Source organism: Protopterus annectens, chromosome 9.part0, assembly GCF_019279795.1.
Source record: "Protopterus annectens isolate FY-2018-M chromosome 9.part0, PAN1.0, whole genome shotgun sequence".
Classification (NCBI taxonomy): domain Eukaryota; kingdom Metazoa; phylum Chordata; order Ceratodontiformes; family Protopteridae; genus Protopterus; species Protopterus annectens.
This window is the reverse complement of record NC_056743.1, coordinates 1481344191-1481365859: the sequence shown is the minus strand read 5'-3', so window position 1 is coordinate 1481365859 and position 21669 is coordinate 1481344191. Positions and strand designations below refer to the sequence as shown.

At 40.7% G+C, this 21669-nt stretch overlaps 1 protein-coding gene across 1 annotated transcript in view; it reads right to left on the bottom strand.

Moving 5' to 3' along the window:
* The window catches only part of AKAP8 (A-kinase anchoring protein 8), a 1438733-nt gene extending 1418908 nt beyond the window's left edge, over positions 1-19825 (bottom strand). The window contains exon 1 of the mRNA XM_044084424.1: positions 19706-19825. Within this exon, the coding sequence (XP_043940359.1) occupies positions 19706-19724 (19 nt within the window). The 5' untranslated portion in view covers positions 19725-19825. The remainder of the gene's footprint in view (positions 1-19705) is intronic.
* Positions 19826-21669: the final 1844 nt, after the last annotated feature.

Genomic DNA, 21669 nt, shown 5'->3' with positions numbered 1-21669 from the left:
TTCAGCATACTTACCTATTATCTCAACCAGATTCCGAAACAGGAAATATTGTCACAAATGTGGATATTTACTAGTTTAATATGGCTGTGAAGGTCTGAAATGTAATGATTTTTAAAAGTCGATACAGTTATTAGCAATGCATTTTCTTACACCCCCCCGCCCCCCAAAGAAGGATACTTTGTCCAACAATTGTAGTCGGACATGTTTAAGAAAGTACTATTTGCAAAATCCTTTTTGTGTGTGTGTGTGTGTGGGGGGTAATAACATTTCAGAAATTGCTACATGCCCGATTGCCAGTGAAAGGCTCACCTGTGGAGTGCACCTTAGGCATAGGCGAACTAGGCGACCGCCTAGGGCACCGTGCAGGCCGGCCTCAAAAGGGCACAATTCACGGATCGGAGTTCTGTGTTGTGACAAGTGCAACACCTACCTTTTTTTTTATTTCTCACCGCCGCTGCCCTAAAGACTACAATTGCGCCCTCCCCAGCATCAGAGGGCACAATTTACAGAGCGGAGTTCTGTTGTGAGGACCCCTAACCTGGAAGCCGAACAGACGTTTCTTTTTTTTTTTTTTTTTATTTCACCGCCGCTGCCCTAAAGACTACAATTGCAGCCTCTCCAGCATTCTGATGCTGGGGAGGGCGCAATTGTAGTCTTTAGAGCAGCGGCTAAAAACGAAACGTTGTTGTCTGTTCTGCTTTTCCAGGTTATGGGTCCTCACAATAGAACTCCGCTCTGTAAATTGCGCCCAAAGGCGCAAATTACAGAGCGGAGTTCTGTTGTGAATTGTGAGGACCTCTAACCTGGAAAAGCAGAACAGACAACAAAGTCCCGTTTCTTTTTTTTTAAATTTCACCGCCGCTGCCCTAAAGACTACAATGCGCCCTCCCCAACATCAGCCTGCTACACTTGTAGAAAACGGTGCGTTTCAATTACAGGAGTGCAGTTGGTCCACCACTGAGTTGAGGGGTCACCATTCTACTGACACCATTGTAAACATTCTAGCCATGCAAATAAAGTTACTCCCTCAAATATTTTGCATTGAGTGGTGAAAGGCGCCCTGCCTTACAGTCGTTACAGAGGTTTTAGTGCACAACAAGAAGCATCATTCAGTGTAATTATAACAAGTGGCACCCTCGTATCTGGATCTACCCATATACCCAGGTCCTTAAATGAATCTACAGTTTTAATCATGTTATACTGCGTTAAATATTCACCCTTCAATCTTATGTCTCCCAAAGCTCATATACTTAGTATTTTATGTGTTTAGCAGCATATTGTTCTCCTGTACCCAAATGTCAATTTAGTCAAGTTAATTTGCAGACATGCCCTATCTGTAACAAATGTAATCATTTTGCCCCATTTTTCAAGTCATCAACATGCAGACTGTAGAATATCACAGATGAAAAAGATCTGACAGATTCAATCTAAACAAGCATGGGTCTAGGACAGAGTCCTGTGGGACACCCTGACTGTAATCTAGCATTTTACCTGCCCAATTGCTGTATATTTGCCATTTCCAATAGTAAGCCATGCAGCTAGACAGCTTGTCAATATTACATCAATACAGAGTTGTTCTAATGCATTGATCAGTGTCTTCTATATAACCCTATCAAGGACTGAAGTTTATGTCTATATAAATTGCATCAGCTCAAAATGTTTTATTATGGCTCTTATTATATTATTATTGGACATCATGTTACAGGTGGTTATGGAACTGTTTTCAACATATACATATTGATATATGATTTCAAGTCACAGCTTTTCCAGTAATGTATCCAAAATAACCTCCTTCATTATTTTTTCTGTAACAAGAACGTAAATTTATGGGTTTATATGACACAAGGTTTGTCCTAGTCCCTTTTCCTATAAGGATGGGTTTAACAAGTGGATGGTATTTCTGCAGCCTTTCCAGTTGTTGTAGATGTCTTGTGAGGTACATACCAAAAGGGGCGTTTACTCATCACTCATTAGACCCATTATAGAGTAAGAGGGGAACAATGACCTCTTTTTTTCTGGATGAGAAACCATTTGTGATGAGGTGTGCCACATAGAAGGAATTCCTGACTACTGTGGTGATGTGATTATCAAAGGAGCGATTACTGTCCATCTGTCCCCCAAGGTCTCTTATCACACTTTCGGTGTTAAGTATGCTACTGCCCATGTTGTAGTTCATGGGTACAGAGTTTTTGCCAAAGGGGATGACAATGCACTTTTTGGCATTGAGCTTGAGGCCATGGCTTTGACACCAGGCATCTGTCTCAGTGAGGCCCTTTTGTAGGATGTCACATCGTTAGGAGTTTCGATTATGGCTCCTAGTTTGCAGTCATATGTGAACTTTGTTAGCCAAAGACCTTCTGTGTTAGGCTAACAGGAGAGGACCCAGGACTGAACCCTGTGTTACTCCACTTGTCACTGGTCTGAAGTCGGATTTGGAGTCTGCTACTTTCACAGTGTGGGTTCTGTCAGTGAGCCAGTTGACAACCCATCTTGTGACATAGGGATTTATACCTAGTTTAGTGAGTTTATCTATAATTCCAGAGTGGGGGATGGTGTCGAAAGCCTTGGCAAGATCTAGACAGGCTGTGTGAACCACCTTACCCTTGTCTACAGCTTTGGTGACTCCTTCAAAGAAGTCTATCAGGTTTAGGAGACATGATCTGCCTTTTACAAACCCAAACTGGGTGGGAGTTTGGAGATTACCAATGTCTTTGTTTATAAGTTCCATGATGATATGTTCCATGGCCTTGCAGACCAGGCTCATTAGGCTAATGGGGCGGTAGTTCCCAGGGTCCGTGGTGGCACCCCTCTTGTGGAGTGGGATAACCATTGCTGTACACCATTCAGCAGGCACAAAGCCTGAGGTGAGGCTATGATTGGACAGGGTACTTAGGTGGGGTGCCAGTTCGTTCTGTAGTCCGTGTAGAACGCAGCCTGGGATGTTGTCTGGTCCCATGGATGCTGTGTTCTTAGCTTTGGAGAGTGTGGTTTTTACCTGTGCAGCCGTGATTACAGGAACTTTGCAATCTTCCTGTATAGAGATGGGCTCTTTAGGGGGTGAGAGGGGGGGTAAAGTTAGCACTGAACCTATCTGCCAGGATGTTGGAAATATCAGTTGGGTCTGTATATTTAGTGCCATTGTGCTGTAACTCAGAGCAGATCTGAGTGTTGCCATTGAGATTCTTGACATAGCTATAGAATGCTTTGTGGTTGTCTTTAGAATCAGTGGCGATTTTGTTTTCATAACTAGCTTTGGAGGATTTTATCAGGGATTGTAGCTTCTTAATGAGGTTGACCAGGGAGCTCCTCCACTCATGGGATTTTACTCTCTTTTGCAAGAGTTTCTTCCTTCTGTTGTACAGTTTGTTTATGGCAGGGGACCACCAGATTGGCTTCCTTTTTTGGAGGATAGCGTCTTGGTTCTGTTTGGGATAGCACGATCCATGCACTCATGTAAGTGCTTATAAAGTGCAATTGTGTAGGATTCAGTAGTAGTAACTGTATTGTCCATCTGCATGGGTGTCATGAAGTTCACCACTTCCGTCTTAAGAAGCATGAAGTTGGCTTTGGAGAAATTTTTTACCATGGTTTCCTTAATGGGGGGGGTGGAGGCAGGATGTGGTATGGTAATTAGCTTATGGTCGATCGGACCAATGAGGCATTGACTTCAGGTGTGGCACACCGGTCACTCATATTGGTAATGACTAGATCTAGGATATTGTTGCCCCTGGTGGGGTTGTGGATAAGTTGATCCAGGGCATTGGAGTTTATGAATTCCAGAAAGCGTTGAGCGAAGGAGTTGGTATACGAGTAGTTTTCCCAGTTAATGGTGGGGTAGTTGAAATTTCCCATTATTAGGGTGTTTGGTTGAACCCTAATATTTTCCAGTACATCAAGAAAAGAAGAGTGGAAATCCTAGGGCATGGTGGGTGATCTGTAGCTAGTTATAATTTGGATTGCAGTTTTGCCCAGAGTTAGTTGCACTTGGATAACCTTGGCTGCATTATGCTGAGCAACTAGCCTGGAGGTGAGTGCAAATGGTCAAGCAAATCAACCCCACAAAAAGTCAAACGTAAGTACTTTTTGCAAGGGGGGGTCAAGCTCCTCTGTACCCCTAACCATGTTGATGGCTTGTACCCTTACACCCTGAACTTATATACGACAATTCCATAGTTGCACAAACATGAAGAAGGGAGAAATCTCCAAACCAAGGAGTCACTGCAGGCACACATTTGGAAACCACAGCAGCAGTGATTTCCCATAGAAAACTATGGTCAGAGAGTTCATGTTTAGCAAGTGGCTATCTGTGTCTGTGCTATTTTGTTTCAATATCTGTAATCACTGTAGAAGCAAATAGAACATATGCATGGTAACTGGTGAGATAACCAAATAATGGAACACTGGAATGGCTGAGGAGGGGGCTGCTGCTGGGGGTTGCTGCAGGAGGGGCTGCTATGGGGTGGTGGTCTAGTACCCTTCCTAGAACCCTATTTGACCATGATCTGGCTCTTGTATTTAAAGTAGAAAATACATATGCAAAGGTAGCTGCAGTATAACTACATTACAAGGTATCTTTTTCTTCCTGTGCATTTAAATAATTTAAGGAAATGACTGAAGTGGCTTTATTGGGGAATGTGGGCGTGGCTCAAATAGGGGTGTTTCATGAGTGTGGTATGGGTGGAGCTTAAGGGGGCACCTGAGCACTACTTTGCCTAGGGCGCCATTTCGGCTAAGGCCGGCCCTGGTGGCAAGAGCCTTAGCCAGTAGCCGAAATCCCAGGGGTGACAGGCGAATACCATCTCTGGCAAAACATCGAGGTCTGTCGATCATGTCATCCCAGGCTGACAGATACTGGATCCTCTTAGAATGACACCAGAAACTAAGCCAATTATTGAAGTCAATCATTTTCTGCTTGTATTGAGGCATCATCCTAGGTTAAGGTAAAATGTTGCTTAAGGCTAGGGACATACCTGCCCAAGACACAGTGTGAGAGTTCAGTCATGGCTCTCTTCATGTAGTCCAGAGAGGTACATCAAGTTGTTCACACCAACATGGATTATGACAGTCATAACGGTACCTGTTCAGAGATTTGAGTGCATGTGTGATATGGCATACCCTGGCACGCAACACGCAGTTGACAGTGACCTTTTCCCTTAACCAGCCTGGTGACAGGGACATCTGTGCGTCTCATGGGAGGCTGGCATAATGGAGAAGGTATTTACCTTACAAACACAAGGTACAGGGTTTGATTCTCACATGGGATAATTGGCTAGGCTTAAAATGGCCCACAAGGGCAGATAGCCTAGTACTAATCCATGATGGAATTACCTATGAATAATATGCTTGGTTTTGTGTTTTGCCTTAAGGGCTTGATAGGTGTGACACTGGTGCATGAGCTATTGTGTACTATGTTCTGCAGGTAAGTATGTGTAGCATGCTTGTGTTTGGGAGGTCTCTGGTGATTGGGTATTTTTCTGGTGAGGACCTCTGCATATGTAGATGTGGGTTTGGGTGGAGTAGGAGGTGAGGTGTGCATGGCGATAACCTGCTCATTTTCATATTTCCTGACTGCTGTATGAGAGAACATGGATTCAAGGTTCTTAATATAGGTCCACCTCTCACATCTTAAGTTTGTGTGGCCTAGAAGTAGAGGGCTATCTGTGAACATGAGGTAGTTGCTGCACTGCTCAGGATGCCCATGTCAACCAAGATGGCTGGAGAAACTGTGGGAAATTGTCCAGCCATAGTGTTAGGTAAATTTATATTGTCAGGAAAAGAGGTTGCACTTAGTAATGGGTAAGAGGTGTGTTGGTATCTCTGAAGCTAGGCTTAAGTGTTCCACCTGACAGTAGAGCAGGGCAGCGAAAAACCTATGGAGGACCCCAAGCAAAGTGCCAAGGGAAAATTTTAAACAAGTAAAAAGGTTTGAGTCTATAAATCACCGCTACACGCAAACAAGTGCAAATGTGGGGCTTAAATAGTTACTTGCAAAGCATAAGTGGCTTACAAACCACAAGACTGCCTTAGTTAAACTCTGTTAGAGTTAGTGTTTACTGTAACCAGTAACTGGGTTACCACTAGATAGTGAGGAAAAACTCACTGCAGTCTACTGACACCTCTAAGCCTTTCTGTAGTTATGGCTGACAGACACCTCTGGGCATCTACTACAGCAGGTTCTTAGTCACATTAACAATGCTATATGCAAGTTATTGAAAGACAACATCTTAAAAAACCTTATTGGTGTTTGTCCAATGTTGCTAAAGAAATTAATTACTCAGAGTCATAATTGGAGACTAGAAAAATATGAAAAAGTACAGCCTCACATGAAAAGCAAATGCCGACAGCTGTATATCGAATGGTTACTGAAATATTTTTAAGTTCTCACAATCACATAAATTTACTGTTTATAACTACTTATAAAATCCAGTTGAAAACCTACAATCTAATGAAGGACTACCACTATAAACATGTTTGCGCTACATAGGGTGCCATTTACATTTTAGTAACCCATGTGTGTCCAGAAACATGAATATTTGTTTGAAATGTGAGGATACAATTGGATATGGTCAAAAAGCTCTAGCTGCAATCAATGGAAGTAAAACCTCCAGAGCTCCACTGGAGCAGTCAAGTTAAGGAGGCCCATAACATTAAAACCCAAACCATTTCATACACACCAAACAGCTGCAGAAAACAAGCAGCCAATTATCTAAAATGGGGAGCCCCCACTTCACAAAAAAAGATGCTGCCTTAAAAGGCACATTGCTGTCTCATGTTTGGTTGCTGGATGCTACATAATCTTGGCATACTCTGGCTTACTTACAAAACCACACAAATCAGAAAGCAAATAAAATGCAAATGGGACTCACATGGAGCAAGCTCATCCAGTTAAAGAACTCAAAGTTACCCACTTTTACCACTTACTAACATAGGAAACTTATAAAGTATAAAATCAAATGAGGCCTGACAAAATCTTATTAAAAAGGAAGCATGTACTTTCTGCTGACAAAGCAGAGGTTTGCAGGGGGGGGGGGGGTGTTACAACAGCAGCAAGAGAAAGTCAACAATGAATATTTAGGTGCCATGCACACAGAAGCACTGTACTCTGAGCTCTGAGTACAGGAACAGTTGCACCCTTCCAACTGGGATAGATGGACAGAAGAGAGGAGAGACAGATGAGCGCAGAGTCAAGCTCATGACAAAAAACTGCATTTTCTTTAAGTATGAACCCTAATAAAACATTTAAATTTCAAGCACAAATTTGCAAAACAGAAGACTGACCCACTTCCAAACCTCTCAGCTTATACCTTTAAGGCCCTTTAAATTTTCAAAGCTAAGAAGGTGTGCATTTGAATCCTGTGCCATTAGAGTCAATACCCCCAAAGGACAGTTCTCAAAAACATGCCCTAACCACTAACGCAGATGCATTATGTGCATCCTAGTACTGCCTTTTGTTGCCTACATCCTAATCATGATATCCAAGTACACAAACATGATGCCTTAAGGAACTGGAACTGCTCCGATCTCAGATGTAATGAGAAGCTATGCATTTCACACAAAACTTTGTACATTTCCTTGAAGGTGTATGAAACAGTCTACAAAACAAGAACCTCACCACTTGCATGGAAATTTACAAGGGTACAATACCAGCCATAACCTCATTTTGTAGCAGAGCAGCTTCCTGCCAACAGTAAAGCATTTCAGGAGAAAACAGAAATTCTCTTTAGTTAAACAAAGGCATCAGGAAATATTCACAAAATCCAGTTTACAAATACACCCATCAATAACATTTTTGTATAACTAAAGGCAGCAGTACAAATACTACATTCTGTTTCATGGCAAATGCAGTTCAAAAAGTGTTAATTGAACAAGAGACTAAAGGGGGGTTATATAATCATTACTATTGTAGCTACTACTGATGTCGTACAATGCTTTCTAAACTTGGGTCACTTTTCTTAATACTAGTATTAAACATAGCTGGAAAGGAGCCCAAGATTACCCAGCAGCTAGTATCGAACCTAGCATCCAAATCACTTAAAGTGTCAATGATATACTTGACAGTTCAAACAATGCAGCAAAACGGATATACAGACAGAGAAACCAACTTAATGAAACACTCATTTAAAAAAAGATCCACTATAAAAAAAAAAAAAACATGGACATGTTAAAACAGTAAAAAATTGTAAGAGGAAAATCTGCAGATTTTTTTTTAAGGCCAGTTGAATGATAAAGCAGTTGTTAATAAAGGGATAAATTAAATGAGCAGGCGGCTTACTTTTCAAGATACTGAAAACAGCTTCCTGAATGTGTTACGGTTTCTGATTACAAGAGGGTGGGTGTTGGAAAAGGCATGACCTACTGATGAAAGTGCATTGGCTGGTCTAGAGAAACCATGGCACTGTTCGACTGGAAACAAAGCTGACAAAAGTATTTTTCACAGTAAATGTACAAAAGTGAGAGAGACTCGCCACTGTGCAGGGTTTTGTGCATTAGGTAGAGCAAGTCATCGTCAGAGTACTCAAGACAAAATGCCTCTGAGCTCAAGAGTAATGAGGTGTCGTTCTCTTCTTGTTGAGAAAAGGAGAGACCATTTTTTGGGGGAGGCACAGGTACAAACAGTGGAAGTGAACACTAGTTGTAACATTTTTGCCTAAAACATTCCAGCAATAACAACTCTGCCTTTAAAGTGTTAAAACTAAAGGAAGTTTGGCACAATTCTGCCCGACAACCAGTCGGTGTCAACTGACTTTACTTTCTCCCTGTATATTAGTGCAAACATGGGGGTCATCAATTATGCAGCCATTTACATTTCTTTTTCTCACCAATTCCCAACAGAACACAACATGCCAGAGATCGGCATGCAATGGGCATCCAAAGGATTTGTCACTCACTTCCCCCCAATGACATAACCCCCAGGAATAGCCTGACCCCCCCACCACAAAGTGAGCACTCATGTGGGTCAGTCTCCAAAAGAAATTCTACCTTGAGACCTTAAATCCCAGACCATCCTTTCAAATAGAGGCAAGTACGCCCATGTCACTCCACTCCTCCTCCTTTCAGCATTTTTTTCCTCTCTTTAAAACAGGCACTCAAGGTCCAACTCCGGTCATACCGAGGAAGGAGGTAGCCCTCTACACCCCCCCCAAAAAAAAAAAAAGATGGTTAAGATATATTAAATTATGCTAGAGGATGGTGGCATCATCAGGCAGATCGTAAGGTCTCTGGGGAGGATGTACCTAGACAAAGCTAGGTTAATATGCACCAAATGGTATTCCAGTATCTCAATCACCATTTACAAAGCTCTAAGTTAAGACTAAATAACAAACCCACATTTTACAAAGCCAAATAATCTGTATTGCTATTAGTTTCGTTATAAAAAAGTGACTTCACACTCAAGATACGCACACTGGCCATTAGCATTCAAAAACAAGCACGCTGAATGGCCAGCCCAGAGTGCACACTGTAAATCTGAGAATATACCAACGGGAAAGGTCCGGTCGCCCAGACTTTTTCCAGTTACTATATCTCGTATTTTTTTAATACAAAATGAAAACATTTTACGTTCAGGAGATGGCAGAAACAGAAATAAAAGGATAATCAGGTACGTTCTACAAAACATTAAAAAACATTACCTGGTCATCCTTTTATTTTGCCTGTCTCGACTCTCCTGGCCTTTTTTTTTTTTTTTTTTTATTATTATTGATTATATCAAAGCAGCAGCAGAAATGGAGATCTTCCTTTCTCCGTTGCTACCTCTTAACAGACCTGATGTTCTGCACAAGCATTGAAGCACAAGTCCCATACGCATGCACAGTACATCAAAACAAGGCAGCAATATGCCACCAGCCGAAGAGTAATGCGCCGTTATACAAAGACGTTTAAGAAAAATAAAGTATTTTTTTCTTAAATAATGTTATTGCATAATAGCAATAACCGACCCTGTGGTTGTGCTATATTGAAATTTACCCACAATTGGCTTTAATCACTTGGGCTTCACCCTTGTGATTAAACTACACCAACTACGGGCAAATTTTCATTATACAACAACCCCCCCCCCCATTAATATTCCAAAACATGCACGCTGACTGGTCAGCATGCACGTTGTTAAATCAGAGTTATAGTAATGGAAAAAGGTCCGCTCGCCCGGGACTTTTTCCATTAGTATAACTTTTTACAGCAACGGAGAACGCAAGATCTCAGTTGCCTTTTTTTTTTTTTTTTTTTTTTTACACACTGTCTCGCTATGTTAAATCGTTTAACATAGCGAGAAGCTAACAAAATTCTTCCTATCTCCATTGATTTTTTTTTTAAAGGTGTCTCGCTATGTTAAACTCCTTTAACATAGCGAGAGTTTGTAAAAAGCAACGGAGATCTTTCTTTCTCCGTTGCTTTAGCCCACTGCTCTGATGTACTGCATAAGCAGTACATCAGAATTGCCACAGAATACTAGACTGCTGCGGAAGGGCAGCAGGGAGGCATTATACAATGCCATTAAGTAATTTTTTTCCCCTTAAATGTCATTGTATAAATAGCAATAACCCACTTCTGGGTGTAGGTAATGCTGGATTTTGCCCACAGTTGGCTTTGTTTGACCACTCGGGCTTCGCCCTCGTGACCAAACCACACTAACCGTGGGTAAATCCAGCATTACCCACACCCAGGCGAGGATTATTGCTATAATATGCCACACCAACAGTCTGTTATTGCTATATTAACACACAAACACATTCACCCATTGTATTGCTACCATGGAGCTGGTATTAAAAAATATGTGCATATAAAAGTTGGCGAGGGGGCTTACCCCTGACCAATAAAACGTTTTCCCCCCATATCTTTCTGATTAAGAGTGCATTTGAATCTTTCAAATTTTGATTCATAATTTGAACTAATTTTGGTGCCGTGTCAGGCATTTGATTTTTTATACTCAAAACATCTGTCAAATATACATACACGGATAGAGATGGAGGAGATGGAGATATAAAATAAATAAAATAAAAATAAAAAATATTTGTTGACCGGGCTAGTCTAGCTGGATACATATCCATTTTCAGCAGAGGCCCAGGGAGAAAAGCTCCATGCACAAATACATGGAGGCATTAAAAATTTAGAAAAAATGACTAGCTTAAATTATACAGCATAATATGTAAAGAAAGTAAATTTTGTGAATACTGTACAGAGACATTAGCGTAGATTTTGGAGATAAACATGTCTTAATTCAATAGAGGGGTTACAAATATAATCAGGCAACAGTTAAACACAGTAAGTATATATAGAGATTATAGATAGAGACAGACAATTATAGACAGATATATAAAAAACAAAGTACTCACACTAGTCAGGCATACACCTATTTACTGTCAATACTAATGTATGCCTCTCTTATACTTGTAAATCTCCATGTTAGAACAAAATGTATAGGTTTGCCTATAGCCTCCCTTATAGGGTCAACCACTGCCCTCAAAATACTCAACTGACTAGAACTACCTCATTTACTCGCAACTAGCTGCTGTCCACAATCTTCTACATATACCTAAAAGGTGTCCCAGCCTAAAACTGTACTACATACACTCAGACTAAATCAGAAGGCAAAAACTGTAGTAATCAACTGCTCTCCTTCAGAATTTACTGACTTTCTTCATACTTACCAAGCAAATTAAACTTAAACATAATACATTCTGTGAAAGAAAGAATTTACTATGGTTTTAGTGCTCAAAAGGGATTCAGGAAGACCACCAACTTCACCTCCTGGGGAGGAGACCCTGACCCAATAATGGGGACACACAACAAGAGACAGACTCACAGATAGTGAGAGTTTGGGTTGGAGGACCCTGACCCAGCAGAGTGGACACGAGTACACAGACACTCAGATGGTGCATCACACCTACCCAACCCAAAACTGGGGGCAATAAGAGTACCAATATGCCACACAATACAGGTGAACCAAAACTAACACGGGACATCATAAGGTGCTATAGGTTCACATGCAAGTACTAGGCTAGTTGCCCATATATATTTACACCTAGCCAATTTCCAATAGGAGAATTAATCCCAGTATTTTCCATTTATGAAATAAACACCTTAACTATTATACCAACCCCAATTCACAAATTATGTTTATGGTATAGGTTCACAGGTGTGACTAACTACAAGTGCTTCTTTAAGCCTAGCATCCCAAATCTCTGACAAGTACTGGTACCCTTGATGGGTACATCCAAAGGCTTGGGAGTTGAAATATTTACAATCAGGGGCCTGGGAGATTAACCATTTGTAGACTGGTTGCGTCCATTAGAGCCACAGGTGCCAAACCAGAGATGAATTTCCTCTTCCCCATCCAACTGTCCAATTTGGTTAGGGAGGAACTACTTCACATGGATGGTAAACCTGTTCTACAGAAGTAGTCGTCGCTGGGATACACAAGGTCTTATCACAGGCAAAGTTAGTCTTTAGAACATGCGTTTGTTTTGCAGATATGCAGGAGGTCCATCAGAGTATGGTCTGACAATACCTTGTATGCGAGGCATAGACCTCCCCCTCAACAGTCTGTAGGAGACAGAATACATGGATAGGACCTTGAGACAGTCTGCACAGGACATGTTACTTATGCCCTGCATTGTTTTTAGTAAGAAAACTCTGGACGTTCCAATTTTTGGACATGCCTGGTTAGGTACATACTAAGTAAGGCATTACACTCAATGACAGGTCTGAGGAGTGCTGAATGATGAATTCATTGGAACAATAACTTCTGTGGACCTACATACCATACCTTTGTTATAAGTTAAACAAAGAATGATTTTCTCAATACTGTAGACACATGATCTTCAGACCAAATTACTGAGCGTGTCCAAGTCCCTTACTACTGGGTCAACTCTTAGGGGTGTGTTTCAATACAATAGTTTCCAGGGGTGGAGGACTTCCCAAAGGATACCATCATGCATTGCTTGCCTGCGTCAGCCCTTTCTGGAGAACATTTGTCTCAGTGGGCGATTCAATGACCACTCCTAATTTGCAATCTGCAAATTTAGTCAGCCAAAGACCACTGATGTTGACCTTGACTTCAGAGAATTGTCAAAAAGGAGCTGTCCCAAGACTGACCCGTGAGGAACTCCACTTGTGACTGGCCTCTTTGTAGAGGACGACTCCCAAATTCTAATTTCCTGGATTCTGTAAGCCAACTGGCTATTCACCGGGTGACATAAGGGTCTGTACCTACCGTCAAGTTTGTCAACGATGCCCAAGCAGGGGATTGTGTCAAATGCCCTGGCCAGGTCACAGTAGGTAGTGTGAACTATTTTGCTCCCATGCACTGATTTGGACTTTTTCAAAGAACTCCACCAGGGTTAATAGGCATGACCTGACATATAGCAAAGCTCCAGACACTGGACCCAACTGGACACAACCCAATGTCACCATGGATCATTTCCATAATAATTCTTTCCATGACTTTGTATACGAGACTAGTGAGACTTATGGGTCTGTAGATGGCCCACCTTTACGTAATTGTAAAGGGATGACTGTTGCTGTTCTCTACTCATGAGGCATGAAGCACATTTGGAGGCTACAATTAATTAGCAATTCAAGAGGGCCTTACAGATAATGTTTCACATCATTTAGAAAGTAACCTGGGGCACTGCCCGAGCCCAATGATGCAGTGTTCTTGGTGTTAGGGGACAGCATTAAGGACCTGTTCCCTACTGATAAAGGGAGTAACATTCAATTGTATTTCCTGGGAGAAGGTTGATGGAGAAAAAACAGGGACAGAAGTTGGAGCCAAATTTCTTGACCAGTAGGTTTGCTACATCTTCTGGTTCAGTACAAGTGGCTCCATTTACAATTAACTTTGCACACGATAGTGTATTTTCTTTGAGGTTGCGGATATAACGAAGAATGCCTTGTGGTTAATTCTTGGCATGGGAGGCCAACTTTACCACAAATCTGGCTTTGGTAAACTATTTGTGCTCAGAGTTTTGTTTAAATTTGAGGAGTGCTTTTATTCTGCTGGGTGCTGTACCTCCTAATTTTGCCATGACTTTCTTCCTTCTATTATACAGCCTATTAATGTTACGTGTACACCAGGGTGGCTTGTTTTTCTGAGTTAGCTCTGTACTTCTTCCTGGTGGTTACAGTTGATTCTATGCAGCTATTAACATGCTTGTATATGGTTTCTGTGAGCAGTTCTAGACAGGCAGCGGTTTTCTCAGGGCTTGAAACTTTATCAGGTTATCACTTAAAAAGGAGCAATTCTGAACATTCCAGGGTTAGCTGGGGTTCCAGGTTTTATTTTTAGTTCAACCACCACCATTTTGCAATCTGAGCTTTTAAGAAAACATTACACACTAGGGTGCGTGCAACATTCTCCCATCTTAGTGAGGACCAGATCCAGTATGGTTCTACCCCTTGTTAAGTTATTGGTAATCTGGTCCAGGGAGTGTGTTTACAAAACAAAAATCTCTGCACTTGTATGTTGGTGTCATACGATACCCAGTTAATAGTGGGGTAAAGTCACCCATAAATATGTAATGGGTTGGATGGTGAGCATTTCCAGCAAGTTCAAATAAATGGTATGGGTTTCCTATTCAAAGAAGAGGACCTATACCTTGCAAAGAAGTGGTACCAGATTTTGCCTACGGTTATTTGAACATGGATAGGCTCAAGTGCATTTTCCTGTAAAATTGAGACACCTCCACCTTTCGTCCCTGCCTGTACAGTAGTAGTCTAAACGCGTGGAAGGCACAACTATGCACACTCTGTGTGCTCTTCAAGGCTTTAAACCATGTCACAGAAACCACACAGATGTCAGCATTCTCTAGTGTGAGAACAGCTTCTAGTGAGTGGAGTTTTTTTTTTTTTTTTTTTTAAGACTCCTAGCACGGAGCAGTAACACCTTTAGAGTTTCTTGGTTTCTGTTTGCTATATCAGAAGTACCTTCAGTTTGGCATTGCCTAAACAAAGACTATGGGGGAGGACAATATTTTAGCCAATATTCCAAAAAAGAGGGGAGAGGCACAGACTACCCCTGACAAAGCAGCATAGCCTATTGACCATCGCCTTCCATGCTGACAAATATTGCAACCCCTTAGAATGACACCAGAAATTAAGCTAAATGTTGACATGCATCATTTTTCATTCATATGGTGGCATCACTCTTGAAGATAAAATGCTGCTCAATGCTAGGCTCATACCGGTCTGACACAGAGTTCCATGACATCTCTCAATATAGTCCAGGGAGATGCATCTCATGTCATTTACAAACACCTCATGTCATTTACAAACACAGACTAGGAGAGAGTCATACCGGTACTTGTGGTTCAATGACCCAAGTATGTGCGTAATGTGGCAGACCATCATCCCTGATAAGCAATGGTGACTTTCTCCTTACTCACCCTGGTGAGAGGGAGATCAGTGCATATCACAATGCAGTCTTCAATGACTAGAGTTTTGGACTGTGTGGTGGCTTGTCTTATGGGCTCAGAAGTAGAGGCTCCATAAGACGTGGCTGTATGTGCTGTTTTGTAACAGTGCACTGGGGGTTGTGTGTACTTCATGCAGGACATCTTCGGGGTTCAGAAAGGTTACAGTCTAACTGCCTCAGCATATATGGGTCTATGTTTTTGCTTTGAATTATGTGGTGTACACTGAACAAGTATTACTGACAACTTTGACATTAGAAGTGTTTATGCAAGAGCTTTGCCTCCAGTGACATTGTGTAAATTCACCTCTAACATACCATATCAGTTTGGGAATTAACCGATTGCCAGTAAACATGAGGCAATCTACATCTCCTCAGGATGCCCACATCCACCAAGCTGGTTGCAGACTTAGTAGGAAAGTTCACACCCATAGGTTGGTACTAGGCCATCAGCCCTAGGTCCTATACAAGCCTAGCCATAACAATTCCCTGGCTATTTCTCCCTACAGCCTGTCTAGCAGGGCAACCCACGTGATCCCCAGGGTGAATTTCCTATCTCATCAAGGTTCCTTTTGAAGAGGGTCAAAGAGGCGCCAACAGACACTCTACTGATTAGAGGGTTGGAGAACAAAGTAATGTCAGCTGTATCCAGTTAGCAACTGTAGGGGCAGTGCTTCTCACTACAAAACTAGTTGTCCTATGTGAAACTTCAATGCTGTTTTTACAAGCATCTGTGGTTATAGTTATACAGTACACAGCTAAATAAATGAGGAGAAACTAATAAGTAGAGCCTGATTACTTGCGGATAAAGTATTTAAACAGATATTCCAAAGTTAGAAGAAAACCAAGCAGTACTTACTGAAAAGAAAAAAAATCAGCTTGTCAAGAATGATGAGGCAAGGGGAGTCACCTGAATGGCTACTGCCCAACTAGTACTAGTCTCACCACGGCTTCACTCTGCTAGTATACAGTGCTCCTTTGGTTCTTGTCTCACCAGAAGCAAGAGAGCACCAATCCCAAAATGAGAAGCAGGGAACAGCCTGTCTGGTGATACACAGTCTCAAACCCAGATGATACAAGGTCTGCAGGCTTTTCCTGAACAGCAGCCAGACCAATCAGAAAGATTACATTCAAACACTCGCTTCCCCACCAAAGAGTTGGGAATCTATGCACTCTGCCCTTCTTGCACCAGGAGCAAAATAATAAGCACAAATTCTAAAATGGCACATATGAAGCACTTTAATGGTATTTTTTTTTTCTAAAGTTGCAGAGACAATGTTGCCTGTAGTGTGCTAGTTCAATGGGGTATAGTGGTGCAGCCCTTACTTTCTGGTGCCTGATCTAGGTGGGTAATGATAATCACCATTCTAGACCCAGATCCAGTGATCTGACTTCATACCTGAGAAAGCAAGGTTAGAGCCCCCTCTTATAAAACCACTTATGGAAACGAGCAATACTCAAAACTAGACTCATTCAAAATAAAACATCCTTACAACCAAACCCCAGCCATACTATATGTCACCATATTTTAAAATTGCACCATGCTCTACAGTTGTTTTACATCTGTTTTCTTCTTGTCTTGTGTCCTTAACTGGACTAATATCTATATTTAAATGCCATTTTTTTTTTAACTGTACAATACAAATAATAATGTGGAGCTTTTCTCCATGGGCCTCTGCTGAAAATAGACCAGTGTCCAGTTGGACTCTCGCGGTCAACAAACGTAAAATAAATAAACCCCAGCCATACTCCATATGCATAATTACTGTCCATTTTTTCTGTTCTGTCTGTCCTGTAAAGTCTGGGATAAAGCAATAAGTGTCACAAATTAGGAACACTTTCATTGAAAACTTGAAGTTCAATTAACTTACAACACTCGTAAAGTGTATTTTAAGATTTTTTTTTAATATAACATTCACAATACATACACACAGAAAGGAAAGAGTTCAACTTCACATACTGTTATACAATAAGGGTAATCTTATACAATTAACACATTAAGAACAGTGTTATTTTAATACTGACATTTCAAGATTATCCCAACAACTGAAAGGTCTTGCTGTAACTTAGAGATACAGCTAAAGGTCTAAGATTTATAGATCTTACAGTGATCACCGTTTTCCAGTTGTACACAGTATTTTTGCTAAGTTTAAAAATTCTTTGAACGTAGGAACCACGTTCAATTTCCAATTTTTTTATAACATCTTTTCTGGCAACTGCCAAAAGAACCGGAGAGAGACTTGGGCTTTTACAAAGACAGGAAGTGGGACGATTACAATTACTGAAGAGAACAATCAAAACATAAACACCTTAAAAAACTACTCTTACCATAGCTCTCAACCTTCTATTTCCAAAATGAGGAACACTAGCCCTCATAATGTGGAACAAATGGGCAAAATGTGGAACACATACTAATGGCTTACTAACAACTTCAGCTAGGAAGGTCATAGGATGGTTAAAATATGTTGGTTTTACTTACAAAGAAGATCTTTTAATGAATTAATATGATTTCTGTTTACCATGGATTTCATTTAAAAAATTCCCAAAATTGAATGCGTTACAGACCGTTTCAATGTGGAACTTATTGGAACTTCGAGGAACATGAACTTTTTAAGACCCCAAATGAGGTACGTTCCTCGTAATGAGGTACACCTGAGAGGCATGACTCTTACCAATCAGCTTTTACATCTTTACATTTCCATTTTATGTATATTTCTACATCACATTTTTCCACTATAAAACTTGAAGTCCGACTGAAGTATTAAAACTTTAACAGTCTACCAAGTCACTCAATCCATCACTATATAAAAAGTTCCAGAATTTTGCATCGCAATTACTACTAGACTATTAGACTCTACGTACATGAAATCAGTTCTGAAGACAATTAAGGTTTAAAAACTCCATGTCAAAATGGAAAATTTTAAAATTTGCCTACTGCACATATTCCGAGTTTCCTTAAATCTAGAAGTATTAAAATGCATTTACTGAAAACGAATAGATTTGTATCATGGTCTGCTTCGAAAAAGGAAAAGCTAAATCCCCCACAATGTTTAAATATAAGCTTGATGAATCTACTAACCAGTTATTACCCATCAGTAAGAAATGAATGTGGATAACACGAATGAAAAAACAGAATATTCCACATTTTAAGACTATATCATATATGAATGTTATCGACGGAAGCTTGCGAAGCTTTATCAGTTGATTATAAATAACATGACCGTGTACTTTATTTGCAAGATTCAAACCCATACCTAACTGTGTTATGACAGTAGAAGCAGACACATTAGCAGAGTGTGCCATTTGCATTAGGCTACCCCCCTCCCCCCCAAAAAAAAACACTTGGGGGAAAGTCATAGCAAAAATTTTAGGTTAGACTGAGTTGAAAATCATGTCCAAAACTACTCAAGATAAATCATTTAATCGCGGAGAGCCACGCATAACGTAGCAACGCAACTCCAAGTCCGCCATCTTGTGGCGTCTTCAGAAAAAGCTTGTAATAAAAAATACATAATGGCAAAGTACTTCAAAATCATAACAAATGCATGGAGTGCCCCTTAGTGTCAACAGAAAATAGAATTACTAGCAAACGTGACCCCTGACTTTTTACTTCAAAACTCTCACATGAAGAGCAGGCAGCTGCTACAGGGACCGCCTTTCACCACCCCCAAATGCGGAAGCCCACCCCCCGCGCGCGCGCGTCCAAGCAAAATCGTACAGTACAAAAAAAAACATATCAACATGGCAGTGTTTTGAAACCTAGTCACATGTTACCGTGATTTGAGTATCACACAGAGCGGCGTTCATCCTTTTACTGGACTCAAAATACATAAACTAGAATACGGACTACCGCCCCACACTTCAATCGGGGAGACTCCAACATAACCCAAACCAGTCCAAATGTTTGAGAGAATTTGCTTAAACTGGGAAGTTAGGGGCAAGGTTGGAATACAACTCCTGGTTGCAAAGAAAAACCAACTAGCACTCCTAAATAAGTACGAATAGGGATCACAACCAATGCAAAACAACACGCGCTCCTTATAGCTTCAAAGAATTTATCATATTTTCTTCCAATTTATCCTATCAAAAACTATCCAAAAGGACCATGCAAACTAAAAGCAGAATCAGAAGGCCAAAAGCATGGGCCCTATAAATCACTACTGTTTTTAACTAACATACTTCATAGTAAATTCATCAGTATTTTGGAATCTACAACTACGTGGGAGAAAAATCGGGCTATTGTCATACAAACAGCGTTTTGTACTTCAGCTAAACCACTTCATGTTCTAATTTGTTTCCTACCTCCGTAACCCTGCTCCATTTTCGTAGATCAAACTGCAGCAGTAAGTGTGCGCAACACACGCGCTTAGGTCACTGCGGCCCACAATCCTTCCCAACTACTTGTTGATTGGCTAATCTGCATGGAGTAAGCATGTGTACGATTAGACGGTTGTTTCCTCTTATCTGTTAGCAAGCATGTTTTGCTTTGCGGGGTTTATTGCTTGATATTAAATGACGGTTAAATACTTTATTAATAAATGTATAAGCTTTTCTGTACTTTCACTGCAGGCGACCCTTAGCTGCATGTTTCTCTCAGGTATGTTTAGTAGTTGAGTTATCTCACGAGAGGACTGTTGTTCTCTTTAATCATCATTGGAGTTATCTTAATTCTCATTTTCGTGTTTCTTATGGGCACTTATGTGAGGTCTACCTCGGCATGTAGTATGCGTGTGTTTATTTATTTATTCGTTGTTGACTGTTTTGGTCCTCAGATCGTTTTAAGCCATGACTTGGGCTAATATGCAGTCCCAAATGTCAACAGTTACCGATCTTGTAGTAGCATAAAATACAAACGGTGAAACATACACGTTGATAGGCAAGAAGTACTGGACATAAATACAATAAAAATATAATAAGCAGACATAGTTGAAAATCAACTAGTGCTATGCAACCACTACAGTGTAACAAGCACTTCCCAGAACTCGGAAGATCTTTTAGAGTTTGACCGTCCTACGCAGGGTGTCCTGTGTGTATCGGCCCTTAAAGATTATTCATTACCCGTGAATAGATAGGAATTTCGGTGGATAGTCCTGTCGTCCTAAGTGATTACCGTGTATATATACGTTCATATCCATATAACTGGCTCGAACTTCCCCAACATCTAAATTGCCTCCAACTAACAATGGCTCGTAAAATTAGCTATAAATCTGAAAACTGTCCTGCCTTAAATTCTATCTCCATATATATATATATATATACCTAACACCGCTTGACTGTGCAGATTTTTGCCTCATATTTTTGATCTGTTCATAAAATTTGTGATTTTCGTGCATTATCGGGATGATCTGTGGATTGAAGTCACTAATAATGATATACATTTGTGTTTCAGACTTCATGTTCTTCATAGAAATACATGCTAAGACAAATCCTGTTATTCTAGCCACTTTCTAAGTTTATAAAGAGCAATCGTTAAAATCGGTCCCTATTTTGGGGCCTTTGCGCCCCCCCCCCATTCTGTTAAGCTTTGTCCAGATTTTTTGCACTAAGAGGTTGCGAGGTATGCTAAGCGGGCTCTCCACTCATAAGACAAGCAACTTTTAACTCTATATAAACCAAATAAAACTGCTGGTCAATATTTATACTCCTACTCGTTGACCAAATTATGGAACTAAAATTATAGATTAGAACTTCCTTAAACTTCAAGAAATTCAAATGTTAATTAAAAGAATTCTTACTCAAGTCAAGTAACTGTCCCTGATCAAAACCAAGCTGAATCCTATCCACGTTTTACTTGACTCAACCACCCCACTATTTCTCTTCCTCTTACCTCCTGTCATCCACCTTCATTTCCTTTTAGCTAGCCCTTTCCCTCTCCCCCTAGTAGCCTCCTCTCACTCACTTTTATCTCTGCTGCAACCACCTCTTGTACTAACTCTCACCAACCTCTCTCCATTTCATACCCCCTGTTGTACACTACCTAATCGCTAATTCCCCTATTTATTCTATCGATCTTTACTTATGGAATCTCTAACTCTTTCACTTCTCCCCTCACTGTTTATCTTCACAACCCTTTCTTTAAATTGAATTTAACAAGAGCTACATTACCAGCAGATAGACAGACAGACTGTATAGCTATATATTCGTAAGTGCTGACAGATTGATTGAAAAAAGCTGACCAAGCACTACTGTGAGATTAATTCATTTTTCTTTATAACACAAATATAGCTGTCAGACACACTGCACTTCCTCAGCTGACTCAGATTACC